The 15,911-nt window shown below is 53.2% G+C and overlaps 1 protein-coding gene across 22 annotated transcripts in view; it reads left to right on the forward strand.

Annotated features, from left to right (window-relative positions):
- Nucleotides 1-10,536, forward strand: part of NFASC (neurofascin) — a 77,702-nt gene extending 67,166 nt beyond the window's left edge. For 21 of the 22 annotated variants that reach the window (XM_057400627.1, XM_057400636.1, XM_057400639.1 and 18 more), the window contains 3 exons: nucleotides 3,525-3,656; nucleotides 4,195-4,264; nucleotides 9,523-10,536. In XM_057400627.1, coding sequence (XP_057256610.1) covers nucleotides 3,525-3,656; nucleotides 4,195-4,264; nucleotides 9,523-9,754 — 434 coding nt within the window. In that variant the 3' untranslated portion in view covers nucleotides 9,755-10,536. Of the gene's footprint in view, nucleotides 1-3,524; nucleotides 3,657-4,194; nucleotides 4,265-9,522 lie in introns of those variants that run through there. The other variant, XR_008971130.1, reaches the window with a different exon arrangement.
- The last annotated feature ends 5,375 nt before the right edge of the window (nucleotides 10,537-15,911 follow it).

The following is a 15,911-nucleotide window of genomic DNA, read 5'->3' on the forward strand; positions in this document are numbered from 1 at the left end:
TTTGGCAAGCCGTAGCACTGCTGATTAATTCCCTGATGTGCTAAGATGATGCAGGGACAGATGGCAACCGCTGGTGTTTCTGCATGGCTAATGCTGCCCAACACTGAGAAACAACCTGCAAGTGCTGACCTTGGCTCTGTCCTGCCCCTGAGGTCTAATGTGACCATTCCAAACCAGACACTAAAAGCTGATTTGCAACTCAGTCTCTCTCCAAAACAGCTCCAGGGTTGCATCCCCAATTTGGTTTCTTGCTTCTGGACCCTCCCGTGCCTCAAATCGCCACCGGCTCCAGAGCCCCCATTCATACCATGCAACGTGTGTTCCTGGATGAGTATTTCCCAACCCGGACCCGCCTTTTGTCTTTTCTCCCCTGCTTTTCACCCACTTTGGGATGTGGGAGGTAGAGGGCAGAGCCCCTGCACAACAGACAGGAAGGGCAGGGAATCATTAGACAGAGAGGGGGGAAGCAATATCCTTGGCTGATGGATGCTGGCAGTCTTGGCATATCTATTTTCTGTAATTGAGGGGTTCCTACTGATGTTATCATTGAGACTAAAGGATGGGGCCACTTTCATCCCTGTGATAGAGGCAGATGGGTGACCTGAGCCCTATCACAGTGGGATGCAGAGCTCTCCCCATCCCTGCATGCATAAATGCTGCAGATCCATTTTGCTGCTGGCTGGATCCTGCTGCCACAAGCGTGTGGTCCCTGCTGACAACCATAACCCATCAGGAATGCTTCTGACAAAGCAACAGCAGCGTTTGGGGTTTGTGCCTTTGGGTTTTGTGTTTTGCAAATAGATTTGCCAAACGGTCCTTCAGGTTGAGGGCAGGTAAGAAAATCCACCCGCACTGTGGCTGCAGGGCACTGCCCTAGGACTGCTTCTGATCGAGAGCTCAGGAACCAGGGCTCTTTCCAGCAGGAAAGGACACATCAGAACTAAAACCATAGAATTCTACCATTTAATCCCAGCCTGGTTGGTGTTGGAAGGGACCTTAAAGCTCCTCCAGCTCCAACCCCCGCCACAGGCAGGGACACCTTCCACTAGAGCAGCTTGCTCCAAGCCCCTCTGTCCAGCCTGGCCTTGAATACTTCAAGGAAGAACTTTGTCCTATTATCTAACCTGAATCTCCCCTCTTGTCAGTTTAAAGCCATTCCCCCTTGTCCTGTCCCTACAGCCCCTTGTAAAAACACAGCTTACTACAAAGAGATCTGTATTTAAAGAAGAACTAAAACTCCCCGGCGTGTACAGACACAGGGAAGAGGACCGTGTGAGACTTCACACACCTAATGGTCTGCTTGACAAAGGAAGACAAAAATGCTGCTGCTCTGTGGGTGGAAGACAGGTTTGCTATTGGCACACACACAGTGACTGCTAGGTACTGGGTCTTCTGCGACAGGATTCTAGCTCATTATAAATAAGACCGCTGCAGTTGCATTTCCAATCAATCCCCGTTGGATCACGCAGCTGCTTTCCACTATTTCCCCTTGACGCTGGCCTTGTGCGAAAGCAAATCAAAACACCCTCTCTGACAGCCGCAGATTTAATCTCCCCTTCTCAGCGCTGCAATGACAGTCACTCGTTTACTCAAGTACACGATTGCTGGCACTATCAGCTTGTCGTCATGTGTTGCTTTTCTGGGAAGGATGGCAGTTATCCCCCTCCCTCGGTGCTAGGCAGTGCCACGATCCTACTGCAGGATCCCCTCGGTCCCCAAAACCCTCCCTCCCTGTAAAACCCAATCTGCCTGGTGGCACAAACCCACTTCTCTGAGGACCCCCTTATTCCTCTTTGGCAGGGGTTTCTGTAGGAACCCCATCCCACCAGGAGCACCAATACAATCGTTTTCCATTTCAAAGCTTCCCAGTAAAGCTTTCCTTCCCCTTCCCTCCCCGAGCACTCAGCTAATTGAATCCAGTTCTCAGCTCTGCTGCTCTAATCTCATTGTCTCCGTTACAAGCGCACCTTTGAGGACCTTGTAGCTCAGGTTGTACTGAAGGTACATATTAAATGTGGCAGCATTAGAGGGAAGGGAAGCGGGAGGGAGCCAAGGCAATGGGAGGCAGGAGCTTGGCGCTGCTCACAGTGTTCAGGATCTGAGATCATTTCTTTAGCAAACAGAACTTTTTGGTCATTCTCCTCTTCCATCTGATTTTCCTTGTCACAGTTTGGCTGCAATTACCTTAGATTTCATCCTAAGGAAAGCACCTCTTCTCTTGGATTCAGTCTGCATGGAATAAGTACATGCTTAGAGCCGCGAGATGGTGTGGGTTAGGAACTGAACCAATTCAATCCGGTTTCAAAGCTGCTGTCTCTTACAAGAACCTTTCATTCAGAACAGGTTAAAGGAGGGTTCCCTTTAATGTTTGCTTTGGAAGCACCATCCTGGGTTTTGTCACACGGGCACCAAAGAGGATGTTTGCTGCATCAGCCTGGCCCGTTTCAGGCAAAACCCTGCTAAATCCCAACTCAGTCCCATCCAGCTCGGCTCTCCCGTGCTCCTGCCAGGAATACCCATCTCTGTTTGCACTGCAGCCTGGTTAAATTTAGCCCCCCCGCTGCGCTGAAGGTTATTTTCTCCTCTGCTCTGTCTTGCTGAATAAGAAGTGCATGTCAATGAGAGCCAGAACATGGCAGCCTGCTGCTATTTATAGGACACAGATTTGTCTGTGTGACCGTGTATGGGAGCTGCAATCAAGAAGTCAGAGTACGTGAGGGAGGACACGGGCGTTAAGAGCCACAGTGGTGGCTGGGGCACAGGGCACCTCCTTGCTTGGTATGAACCATATTAGCATTCAACAGCCTCATGAGGGTGCTGGGAGCAGTGCTATAGAGCTTGCCCGAGGAGAACAGACCTCTCAGTGTGCCCAGGACACCTCTCATTACCCAGGACCAGCTATCAGTCCTCAATGAGCTGTTCCCACCGTGTCCCAACTCGGCCTTTGGCCAAGTCTTGGTGGGCTTCCCCAATCCCCTCTTTTCCCCTCATTGGAGAGCACCCAAAAGCAGCAGTACCCCCCTGTGGGGTGGCAGCAGAGCCACTACCCATCACCTCTGTAATCCCTGCACGAGCAAGAATCCCAGTTGTTCCCAGCCCTCTGGACCCAGGGGTGCTCCTCAGCCCCACTGGACACCAGGCATGGATCTGCTCAGCACATCTCCTTTAGACCTTGGTGCTTCCAGGGCAGTTTTCAGACACAGCAAATGAAAGATCAGATCTGTTACCCAGCTTCTTTTGCCATTATTTGCAATGTCCCTTTCTCTCTGGTCTGTGCTAGGTTTTACTTTGTGACCCTTTGGAGCTCCTGCTAAAACGTTAAGTTGTCCCAATGCCACAAAAGGAAACAAAAAGCCAGATCCCTGTGCCACAGCCTCAGATAACCTGGTCAATACACGCAGACACACACCAATGCAGTGCTACAGACAATGTCTAAACCAGTGGACTGTGTCTTACAATCCCCTCTGTGCTGCTGGCCTGTCCCTTACGGGTTTGGTTATTTTCCCTTTCCATTTTCCTCCCAGCTTACACCAAGAACCACGTGGACATCGCCACGCAGGGCTGGTTCATCGGGCTGATGTGCGCCATCGCTCTCCTGGTCCTCATCCTGCTGATCGTCTGCTTCATTAAAAGGAGCAGAGGTGGGAAATACCCGGGTAAGAGCCTTGCATGGCAATCCTTTGTGCTCATGGTTTAAACATCTCCAGGCTTCTGGGGGCTAATCAGATCGGCTTGCTCTCGGATGGATGCTTGTGATTACAAGGGCTTTGCTTTCTCTGTAGTGGGAACTCTTATTAGTGGGAAGCATTGCAGTTCATTACAGCTCTGGTGAGGGCTCAGTGCTGCAGAGGTGGATCCTCCTGCGATGCTCAACTCAGCCTCTAACTCTGCAAATTCTCTTGTCCTCATCTAGAAAAGGACCTTTGCAGGCCAAAATGTCATTAAAGTTTTGCAAAGCAAAGATAAGGCTTAAGGGAATTCACATCCTCACTCCCTATCTGAGCCCTGGGGCCACTACACACCAACACCCCTTGCAAGCCCTTCCTGGTGCTGGGGTTTTACCAGGCAATGAAAAGCTGTACCTCACCCTTCAGGTTTCTCACAGCCTCAACACCAGCTGCTGTTACATCCCATAAAGCTTTTACCTCCTGCACAGCTTTTTAACGTGAACATTGCTGATGTGCTTCTTTCCAGTACGAGACAATAAAGACGAGCACCTCAATCCTGAAGACAAGAATGTAGAAGACGGGTCGTTCGACTACAGGTATGCTCCCATTGGCATGTGTCCCCACGGCTCCCCATCAGCCCCACTCCCAGCCATCACAGCCCTCACCTCCTCCTGCCTCCTTCCCTCTGCAAGCCCTCTACCAAAGGCAACATCTCCTTGCCTAAAACCCTGGAAGAGGAACCAGGCTGTGAGGATGCTGCAGGGGTCTCCTCCTTTCTCTACCGCAGCCTGGGAGGACCAGTCCAGGCAGGGAGCTGGGGCTCTGGCAGCAGGTACCTGGGGCACAGCTCAGTGCCACTCCTAACACGCACAAAACACATCAACTCTGCAGCAGCCTGGGGATATTCCAGGTCCATCACCCTGTAGCTCAGCCTCTCTGCTAACCATAAGAGAGTACCCTGAGAGAAAAGCTATGTTTGGATCAGCGGGTGAGCCCTAAAAGCATTCAGAGCACTGATTCAGGGGGCTGCCTGCATCCCAGTCAATGCTTTTCTGTCAGGTCCCCAGGCAAACCCCAGCCCTGCAAGGGTCTGCTGAAACCACTTCGGTTTCACCCAAAGCAGCAGCAGTGCCCATTTCTGCTCCAGGAAAACTCCCGGGATGCATCGGGAAGGAACAGGGCTCTCCCAAGCCTGCTCCTGTGCAATGCAGCACTCGCAGCCCCGCTGCTGGGGGTGGCTGCCCCAAGGAGCAGGTAAGGTGTCAGGTCTCATTGGCTTGCCCACACTTGACAGGAGGGGGTGTACTGCTTACACCCAGCTTGCCCTTTGAGCCCTGAACTGGGCTTTGCTTTCCTTTAGAGAACAAAAATGCCCCTTTCCATGTGAGCTGCAGGATCCAAAGCCCTTTCAGGCAGCAGGAATTTCTCTCCTGCCTTCAAAACAGGGGTTAACCAAAGCCCGTGTCATTACTGATACCTCTAGCGTTACAAATGGAAGTAGCAAAGATGGGAAGAGCTTATTTACAATTCAGCGAGGGATATAGCAAGACACTCGTGTTCCACTGAAGGCTTTAGAGGAAGCAAAGGAATGCATCTGCCTGCACGCAGCACATAAATGGAGGTGGAAGAGCTGCAGCCCTCAGAACGATCACATCAATGTTGTTGGGAGCACAGTAGCTCCATTGCAGTAGCAACGTTTTTCCTCCAAAGGATGTCGTGAGCCCAAAGCTCCCCAGGCTTCTGCTGGCACGAGGCAGAGGACAAACACACCCCAGCAGGAGCCAGAAGAGGTTCATAGGATCCCAGCCTGGTTTGTGTTGGAAGGGATCTTAAAGCTCATCCAACCCCTGCCACGGGCAGGGACACCTTCCACTGGAGCAGCTTGCTCCAAGCCCCTGTTTCCAACCTGGCCTTGAGCACTGCCAGGGATGGGGCAGCCACAGCTTCTCTGGGCAGCCGAGTCCCCTTAATGCTCTGAGCCACGCCAGGGATGCTCTCGGTGCCCTGTGGGGATGGTGCAAACGCCACATAGCAAAGCTGGCAGCTCTCCTCACCCAGGAGGTGCTCGCACCCAACCCTGTGGGCTCAGCCCCATCCCCTGCACCTCAGACAAGGTCTCCACAGCCGAGCTCCGGGCCGTTCCCACTGATTTCAGAGACCTGCTGCTCCAGAGCCCGCTGAGGTGGCTGCAGGGCAGACCTCCCCACTGCACCCCTCCCGAGGCAATTGCATCGTGGGCACCACTTGCCTTGCATAGAATAAAACCGAGCTCTTGGCATGGCTGCCAGCATTGAGACAGTCCCCAGTGCTGCATTTACTGCCCAGGCACCATGCAAGGGCATTGCCTTCCAGGCAGTGGGAAGGAAGGGGTAAATCCCCCATCCCAGCACACAGCAGCTTCTGCTTGCCCGAAGCTCAGACTTCCATTGACAGCCCCATTCCCAAAGTCTGCAAGCTGAAGGCAGAGGTCAGTGGAAGGGCAACAAGAAAGCTCCAAGATGCTCCTGCAGTTCCAGTCACGCCATCCCATAGATGTCAAGCAAGAGCAACCAAACCAACCCCCAACCACCCTCGAGCTTTGCCCCATCCTTCTCAGGAACAACAGGTTTCATGGGAGAAGTAATGGGAGGCAGAAAGGAAGGTGAACCTGAAGGACCGAGATGGAACCCCGTTGGCTGATTAAGATTCAACCTGATTGTGACGTTAGGCTCAAGGAGGGTAGCAATTAGTATTTCAAGCAAGGACAGGGATTGAGCTGACATGAATTCTTCATTGGTTTCCCTCCCCACCTCCACATAGCATGTCTGATACGCTCTCATCATATCTCACATCCTTAATGCCCTGTGCATGCAACTTTCAAATCTCTGCAGCCTATAATTAAGAGATACTGTCACATCTTCCTGTTCCACTAACAGAATAATGGTTTTCCTGAGCAGAGGCTAAGCTGAGAAGCTTGTTTGCAAAGCAGGAAACCATTATCCTTGGCCAATGTTCTGTGCCAGTGACTGTGCCTCATTATACCAAATGTTTAAGCTGCTCATGCGGGAGTCAGTTGGAAACCCTGGCCAACGGGAAAGGAAGTGAGTGGTTTTAGCTTCTGGGCTCCAGTTCAGATGCAGGATAACCCATGGCACAGGTTACATGGTGGAGGCAGCGCCAGCTTGTCCCAAATGGACCATCTCAGCAGGCATCGAGACAGGAGGACACGGAGCCACCCATGTGAGGAGAGGTCTGGTGAAGCAGCCAGGGGAGGTGGAGGTTTTCAATAGATAACACGAGACTCGTGCATGACGATAGCAAGGAAACCCAGCACAAGACTGGAGGGGAAACTGAGCAACCCCCTCACTTGGCCCTTGTCCCGCTGCACATCCTGGTCCCCAGCCACTTGCTAATGGACTTCGAGCACAAGCCCTTTGTGAAGAGCCCACCTGCACCACCCACTGCTGCTCTGCAGGAGCTTGCCAGGGGAAGCCACGGAGGCTCAATTAAACCGGCTCCATTTGGTATAACGAGGCAATCAGCTCCATGAGGAATGCAGACGTTTGGTTTGTAGCACTGCCCCTGTAAATGCAGACCTCATCATATCTCTCTCTGATCAGGCTCTTTCTGCTTCTCTCTGTTTTATTCCCATTCTTTCTTCTCCTTTTCACCTGGTCTATCCACATGGACCATGAAGGTCTCTTGAAAGGTAGGACCACGTGCTGCCAGAAGTCCGGCACATTTAGCTTTTTCTTTATATTCCTCCCTTCGAGCTATTTGTTTCTTTAGAGCTGAAACTGTTACCTCCCCCTCCCTATTCCCACGTACCTGCCTCCACCTAACACATTGAACAAGATCCCTCCAACTCCTGCTGGCACCGGAGGGTACCCCCATGTCCAGTGATGTGCCTCTTGCTTGGGATATGCTGGGCACCCCCAGCCACATGCTCAAGTAGCTCATCCCTCCTGGTGGAGCTGGACCTGGAGATGATGCCCTTGGTGCACTCACCCTGATGCCAGACACCCAGAGGATGGTGGCAAGGGACACAAGCCAAAAGCCTTTATATCCTAAACAATCTGCCTGCCCGCTCTTGGTCTCAGCCCTGGCTGAAGCCTCCCCCCCTCCTTCTCAATGATTTGTGCAGCTCAGGACAATGTTTCCCACATGGTTTTCATCTGGGTGCTCTGGTTCTCTAACACACACATCAGCCGCCCCCCCGAAATCTTAACAGGGTTATAATGCATCAAGCTGCTGATGCCTATCTGCTTCACCCTCCTAATGCACTAACAGGATAAACAGTAACGGAGAGAGGTAAAACCAAGGGTATGTGCAAGAAAGCACAAGCAAACCCCCCCTTAGGGAAAAGCTGGCTCTAGATTCAGCTTTAACCTTTCCCAAGGTTTGGGCTTTGGCTTGCAAATGAAGGGAGCTGGGTTTTGCCACTCTCTACTTGGCATTTATTAGGCTTCCTAACTGGCAGCCCTGCTTGCAGGCTGAATTCTCTTCCTCCTCACCCCCATAAAAGAAGCTGCTTTCCAAGCTAACAAGTTATGTTTTATTGTGATGCCAAGTTAACACAAGGCCTCAAATATTGGGTTTTGTAATATTGCTTTAATCCACAAAGAGCTGATAGAAGGAAATACAGGAGAAAGCTGCATGTTGTACTGTGGGATACCAAATTCCTCCCCCACTGTACAGAGCTGATGCCATTAATTAAATGGCATGAGAGAGACTTAATGCCTTCCCCAGCTGAAGAGGGGTTTGCTCCCTGGCCCAAGCAAAGTGCTTCTCGTGCCTTTGTGGGAAGCAAACACCTTTATGTGGGCACTGACTACCACAGGCTGCAATCAAAGCCCTGCGCTTGCACTGGGTTTAAGGGAAATGAGGGAACAGAGTCGAGAGCCATGCTGGGGAGTCCAGAACTAAACCAAGCCCAGCAGAGAGTCAGGGGTGGAGGGGGGAGGACAAATACAAGGCACATGTGTGAGACCCTGAGGAATAACACACAATTTGCATGCTGGCCCCAAGATACAGATGAAGTAAGGACGAGCTGATATGAAAATTACCTTTTATATATAGCAACCCACTCTCGTCCTCCACACAACCTTATCTGGATTGATGAGATACCAGCCTTTGCCCTCCAGAGAGGGAACAGCTTTGCCCTGTTTCTTTGGTAAAAGGGTTTATTTAAAGGGTTGGGGATTATTTCCGTGGGTCAGACTATTTATTTTACAGTGACCTGGCTTAATCTTTTGAGTGAAAAAGAGAAAAGGAGAAAGAATTGAGCAAACAAGCTTTAGATGCTCAGAAATAAGCTTGGAAAGGTAAATTCCCATGAGTTTTGGAAGCTGCACAGAACTTGGCATCCTATACATGCCCCCTCCCAGTGCTTTGAGAGCACTCCCCATTGCATGTAGCTATCTAAACAGTCAAGTGGGGGGGTTATGCAAGGAAACCTGGAAGCAAACCTCACTAAACCAGGTTCTACCAAAGGCAGCTAAAATGCTAAGAGAAAGAAAGAATATAAGCAATGACAAGGGAAGGATATTTAGAACATGCATCCAGTTGGACTGATCTAAGCATTGTATGTAATGGAGGATAAAACCCTACAACTGCTTGCTATAAACTAAACCCACGAAGGCTGGGCTTGCAGAAACACCCACCACAGCACTCCTCCTACGTGGAGGATGCCTCCCAGCCTTCATACACGGGTCAGACACACCACGACTCGCTGTCTGCACCCAGAGCATCCCACATCTGGGGGCTCTGCTCCATGTAAGCACACACTGGATCTATCTTTTGAATATCCAGACCTTGTCTGAAGGTTCTTAGCCCTGTTCTCAACCCTTAACGGTGTCTGTCTTCTGCTACCCAGCGATGAAGACAACAAGCCCCTGCCCAACAGCCAGACCTCCCTGGACGGCACGATAAAGCAGCAGGAGAGCGACGATAGCTTGGTGGACTATGGAGAGGGGGGAGAAGGGCAGTTTAACGAGGACGGCTCCTTTATCGGCCAGTACACGGTGAAGAAGGACAAAGAGGAGACTGAAGGCAACGAGAGCTCGGAAGCCACCTCCCCAGTCAATGCTATTTACTCGTTGGCATAGCGCAATGCACTGAACCCACAAAGAGCTGGAGGTGTTTGTAGTGGATGGGGGTTAAACAACAGCCGCCGCCGCCTCCAACAGCAACGTGTGAATGAAGCAACCAACAATGATAAGAAAAAACACAAAAAAAATAGGAAACCAAGTTTAAACCCCAAGCAAAAGGCAGCCCAGGGGCTGCCGATGCCATCTTCTCCTTAGCAAACACGCAAACAGCAAGGACTCACGGGGCACGGATGGGTTGTAGCTGTAGCTGGAAGCTGGGCTGAGCCACAGGGGCTGGAGGAGCGGGATGCTTGAGCTGCACCCCAGCTTCAGGGCTGGTCCCAGTACCCCGAGCCAGCCTGGTGAGGGACATGGGGTGGGCTCGGCTGCCCAGGCCCCCCCCCCCCGCCAAGGCCCCTTTGGTTCTTTTTGGGAGGGAGTTAACCATTCTTCTTTTTAATCTTTACAGGAAGGTTTCAGGTAACAGGGGAGGGGGGAAGGAAACCAAGAGGTGAGTTTGGGGAGGGGAAAGGGGTGAGCAGCAGAAATGCACGGCAGGAGGAAAGCAGAGGACCTTTGGGCAGCGACACCACGGCACTGTGTGACTGAGATGTCCGTCCTCACGGCAGCACCCTGCCCACAGCCTCTCCCAAGCTGCCAGCACCACCACCTCCTTCCCAGCAGATCCAGCAGCACCTACGCAGGGAAGGGCAGGCTCCCACCACTTCCCTTGGCACCATAACTCACAGCAGTGCCAAGGCTCTGCCATCCATTCCCACTGCAAAGCCCATGGGGAGGTCACTCACAAAGCACCCCCACAGGGCTCCAGAGCATCCTCAGACACAAGAGCCTGCAGAAGAGCTTGTGGGATCTGTGGAAGGACGTTCAGGTGCCGCTCACCCTCCCAGCCCTGGAGAACAGCATCGCTTGCCTGGGTAATTGTAGGCAAACCATTCAGATTTAGTCTTTGCTTTGTAAGAACAGGGGGGGAACTTCCCCCAGACCATGCCTGCTTTCTTTTAAAGGTAACTCCATGTATCTTATGTAGCAAAGAGGGAGTGGAAGCAGGACCAGTATTAACATAGGACGAGGGGACCAGAAATCACGTATCGAAAACCAGATTGAATCAAAGGTCAGGATGAGAAGCACCCAAGGGATTGGGTGGAGGATCCCCCGCAGCTCCCCATCAGCAGCTTGCACAGTTCAGGGATGTGCATCCTTTGGGAGCCAGGGAGGGAGGCAGAACCCGCGGTCCACGTCTTCCCCAGGCACCAGGGATGAGCCAGCTCTACAGTGTTTTCCACTAAACCCCCCTCCTCATCTCTGACAGTGGCCTTTCCCCCCCTCCATCAACCACCCTGACCGAGACCCTTCCAGGAGCGAGCACCGGAGCAGCCTCCCCTCCGCTGTCCTCCCCACATATCGAGGGAACTCGCCATCTACGTTAACCCGGTACCGCGCAGCTCGGGTGGGAGCGCTCCTCCTCATGCCTTACACAGCTTCGGACTTCCCGAGAGGTCCAAGGAACTGATCCTCTTCCCCCACCCGCTTACGCACCCCTAACGCTGGGCTCCGGGCCGCCGGAGCAGGATGGATGCCTGGGCAGCTCCCAGCGGAGAGCGCACGGATCCCTGCGGAGGGCAGCTGGTGGCAGGCGGTGCTGAGTGACCAGTGCCGTGTGTGCTCTCCCACTGCCTGCACTTCCAAAAACCAAAGGTACCTTCGCCGAGAGAGAGCAGACTCCTGCACGGAGCGGCGGGCGGGTGGATTTCGCTTCCATTCTGTTTCCAAGGAGGGTGGCTTTGTTCGGCAGAATGGATTACACGCAATAGGATTAATGCAATTCCTCTTTTAGCTTTCAAGCTGGTTTGCTCTGAAGTCGTACCGCTAACACTACTACTAACAGGGATTGTTGGGACTTTGCCACATTCTTTACGCTGCTAATGGCACAACTATCCTGCCCTTCAGGGAAGAGCCCAGACCCAGTCAGCACCACTGCTGGACCACATAGAGCAAACAGGAGAGGGCTGGATGCAAACCCAACAGCAAAGGAGCTACACCATAGGAGCATGGAGGGGTTAGGCTGGTGTTAACAGGCAGAGCCCATCCTACATCCAGGGGGGTTGTGCTACCCCAGGGCACCGCACAGGAACCCATCTGCAGGGTCCTCCATCTGTGTCACCTTACAGAGCAGGAGCCACGCGTCTCGCTGCTACCATCAGTGTAAACCCATTCATGAGACGAGCCAATTTCTGCCGCCGCCACTCACCGCTGGTCTGGTTTAAGGAGGCATCTCCATCCCATTCCCAGGACACGCAGCAGTTGTACTCCCTTTCTAAGCAAACACACCAGGCCAAACTTAACACAGCCCCGGTCGTGGGGGCAACCCCTTCCCAAGCCTACAGCTGTGCTTACAAGGTTGAGCTGGTGTAAAACCCTTCCCAAGCACCAGTGGAAATGAGGAGAGAAAGAAACAACAACGTCTGCTGTGGGAAAGCCTCCGCTGCGGGAGCTGGGCACCTCCATCACACCCGGCACATCAGAGCCTCGCCGCTTGTGGACCGACCGCTAACGGGGACCACAAGACCTCAGCTACCACGCAACACCTCCAAACCTCATGGAACCGGTCAGGCATTCCTGGAAGCAGGACAGTCTGTGTCATGTATCTGTATTACGTGCCATTTATATTAAAGCCTGTGTTTCTGTCCTGTCATTAACCACCACTTTCCTAAGCAAACCTCTCTTGGAAATGAAGGGTTTCCCCCTTTGCAGTGGTTGTCTCGGGAGGGAAGGAGCTGACCTCAGCCCAGCCAGTCCTGCCCTTGCCCCCAGAGGCCTCATAAACCAGTGATAGAGTCCTGTAACCATAAGTAACCAGAAAAGGAAGGAGATGCCTGCAGAGGGCCTGGGGAACCTCAGTGTAAGTTATGTGTAACCTCATACATTTGCCTGGTGCAAAAATCACTCGGAGATCAGAAGGTGCAGTAAAAGGTTCAACGTTTCTTTGAAGCTTCCCCCAACAGCTCTGGAGCCAAAAGGGAATTCCAAGTCCAAAACTCATCCTCAGTTTCACGTGTTTTACTCCCTTTGTTAAAGATGCAGTAGACGCTTGCACGTGCAGTTACTGCATCACAGGAGCAAAGCACTTGGCTTGCTCCGACCACCAAAACCACTGCAGGGTGACCCCACACCACCCCCAAAATGCATTCACCCCACAGGGGCATCACAGCCATGCTTCTGAGGGAGCCTCCATAGAGCACTAGGAGAGGGATGGAGACCCTGCACGAGGAGCACCTCTGGGTGCGCTCCATGCCAGTGGCTGGTTTGCCTGTCCCTGGTGTCACCCCATAAGAGCTGCTTTACTTCTCCATCCCCAGCTGCCCCTCTCCAGCAGGTACAGGCTGGTCACCTCCACTGCTGCCTACAGTGTGACTTCCACGGTGAGCAGAGACACTCAGAAGGGATCTGTACCAGCTCCAAGGGCTGGACCCCTCCTAAGGGCTCAGTCTCCACGCCAGGGCTGAGCATCCCTCCCTGGGATCCACACAGCCTCACCTTCACATTTTGCAGAAGATACATCTCCATAAAGGGTTTAAATTGGGCACCAACAGTTAACAGAGACAGGATCGAAATCAGCCCAGGGGGAGCAGAGCCTGGGTCCAGCTCCCAGATTGCAAATTTGAGCCTTTATCTAAACTGGTCCGAGCCAAAAACTCCTCCAGAGACAAGATCCAGACCCTGCTGACTGCATCCGAGCACAGGGACGCAGCCTGCACCGCCCCAGCACAGCACCTATGGCTGCTGTGAACCACAGGAGCACACGTGTGGGACACAAGAGGACGCTTCTGTGACCTTGAGGCTGCTCCGATTCTCCCTGCAGTGATGCTGCATCCATCCGGTGGCGATGTCCTGACAGCACCCCCCTGCCAGAGCTTCCTTGTCTCAGTGACAGACCCCAAGTCCCTGCGTTACAGTCACTTGTGTGTGGCGCTGGGGGAGCAGGATGGGTGCACAGCACCAGCCATCACTGGAGCCCCTTGCTGTGCCTTACCTTGGCACGCAGCACTGCTCCGTCCATGCCACCAGCCGTCCTGGGGGGTCCCAGCACCTCTCCTCAGTGCGCAGGTGCCAGCAGAGCTGCGGGTCCAACCTGCACCCCATCGTACCAGGCTTGATGTGTGCCAGCAGCACCCGTTTCAGTTCAGCAATAAGCAAACCTTGTGGAACACAGACGACCACGTTCTAGTTCTTGCACTAAGACCTGTTCTATTAATGAGAATAACGAAGCTTCTCTGGTTCTAACAACCCAATGCATCAGTAGCTCCCCATGCCCAGCAGCGCCTGTCTCTCCATGTCCTTCACAAGTGGGCATCGGGCTTTGGTCCTCAAACCCAGTCTAAACCCCCCATCAAACCCAGAGCAAAGTCCTTCCTTTGCAGCCCAGAGTTCTGTGTTTGTTCCTCCTGCTCACATCAGAAGGGAAGTTTTGGGCTGTTTCATTCCTCTTTAATTTGTAAATATCTCGCCATCCATCCATCCTCTCTGTGAAACCTCCCTGTTGTTCTCAACTATTCTGTGTATTTATTTGCCTTTTCTGTTTTGAAAGCAAAAAAAAAAACCCACCACCTCTGCGTTAACCCACTTGTTCCAATGGGAAACGTACAGCTGAGGCTGTGAAATCAACAGTATACAGCAAGAGGATTTACGGACTGTGGAAGAAAAGGTGTTGAATCTAAGGACTTCTAAACCGACTGCATGAGACGAACGAAGGCCAAACCCCTCAGACCGTTTTTTGAACCACTGTAATAAAGAACAGAGCGGAGTTTTTGTATAGAGAACACTAAACATGAAATAAAACACTGTTCAAAACCCAGGCCAAGGCCTCCGCTCACCTCTGTCAGCGCGCACCAGGGGAAGCTGCTGCAGCAGCCCTGCAGCCACCCCGCGGAGCAGCGCTGCCGGCTCCCGGGCCCCGGCCTCCTCGCTGCCCATCACCGAGCACGGCCCGCGGGAGCGGCAGGGCCGGCAGCTCCCCCTCCTGACCCGTGCAGCCCCGCAGCAACGAGCGATGCCTCCCTGGGGCCGATCCTGCACCCCCCGGCCCCTTCCTGCCCCTGAGGCTCTGAAGTGCTCTTAGAGGCTCCCTGGTGCAAAGCCTTGCCGAGAATGGGGGGGAGCCGGCAGAGTCTATCTGGCTGATGAAGATGTAATTGCTGCAGCCCTCCTTAATAGGATGAGAGCATTAATGCTGCCTCCTCCAGCGCAGCGGGGGCTCCGTCCACCCCCTCCCCACCGCTTCCTTCAACAGCAGAGAGCAAAAAAAGCACCTTTTGCCCCCGGTAGGAGCCCATCAGCTGCCCTCTGCCCCTGCCCTAAGGAAGGATGAAGGAGGAATTGACTTGACCCTGGATACAGGAATTCAAGCTACCTGGAGCCCAGGGACCCCTCCAGTACAAAGGCACCACTTCCCAGCACCCACAGCACAAGGTCTCAGCCTCACGAAGGGCTGCGCAGGCAGCTCCTCCCAGCATTCCCATAGGACATAGTATTTTTATCATCCAGGAGCAGGCAACAACGGACCCATCCTCATCCTTGCAATCGATATGGGGGGAGACACATGCATTAGCACTCCTCTTTTTATGGCACAGTAATGACACCCATATCTCCCCTGACCTCTGCCCGCCTGGTGGGGCAGCAGCACTGGATCAATGCAGACAGACTCGTCCCATTACCCTTCCTCCCCCTCTCCAGCCTCTTGCCCATTACTGCACTAAGAGCCATCCAAGGGGGCCCTTTCAGAGCTGCTGCCCCCCCAGCTGCCATCACTGTGGTCTCAATCCATGCCTGCACCAGGAGGAGCAGCCAAGAGGCCACCAATGCCCTTGTCCCCTGCCAAGAGACCCCCAGAGAGCTGCTGACAGCACAGAGGCACAGGAGAGGGGGCAGAAGGCACGGCTCCCTCTCTCTGCTGGGCTCACCACCCCTCTTGGGTCTCCCTCCATTGGTCCTATAGCTGGGGGTCGGGCTCCAGCCCTGCTCTTCCTGCCCAACAAAGGTGCCCGCATCCCCAGGTGAGGTCTGTGGGAAGGGTTATGGCCAATTTCTCCCAGTCTCAGCCCAAAACAGCAGCAGGAAGCAGAGAACAGAGCAAGCTGAGCAAGGGGAAGGGAGATGG

The sequence above is a fragment of the Pezoporus wallicus genome, unplaced genomic scaffold, assembly GCF_028554395.1.
Source record: "Pezoporus wallicus isolate ANWC-B61680 ecotype Strahan unplaced genomic scaffold, APGP_CSIRO_Pwel_v1 scaffold_7736, whole genome shotgun sequence".
NCBI classification, from domain to species: Eukaryota; Metazoa; Chordata; class Aves; order Psittaciformes; family Psittacidae; genus Pezoporus; species Pezoporus wallicus.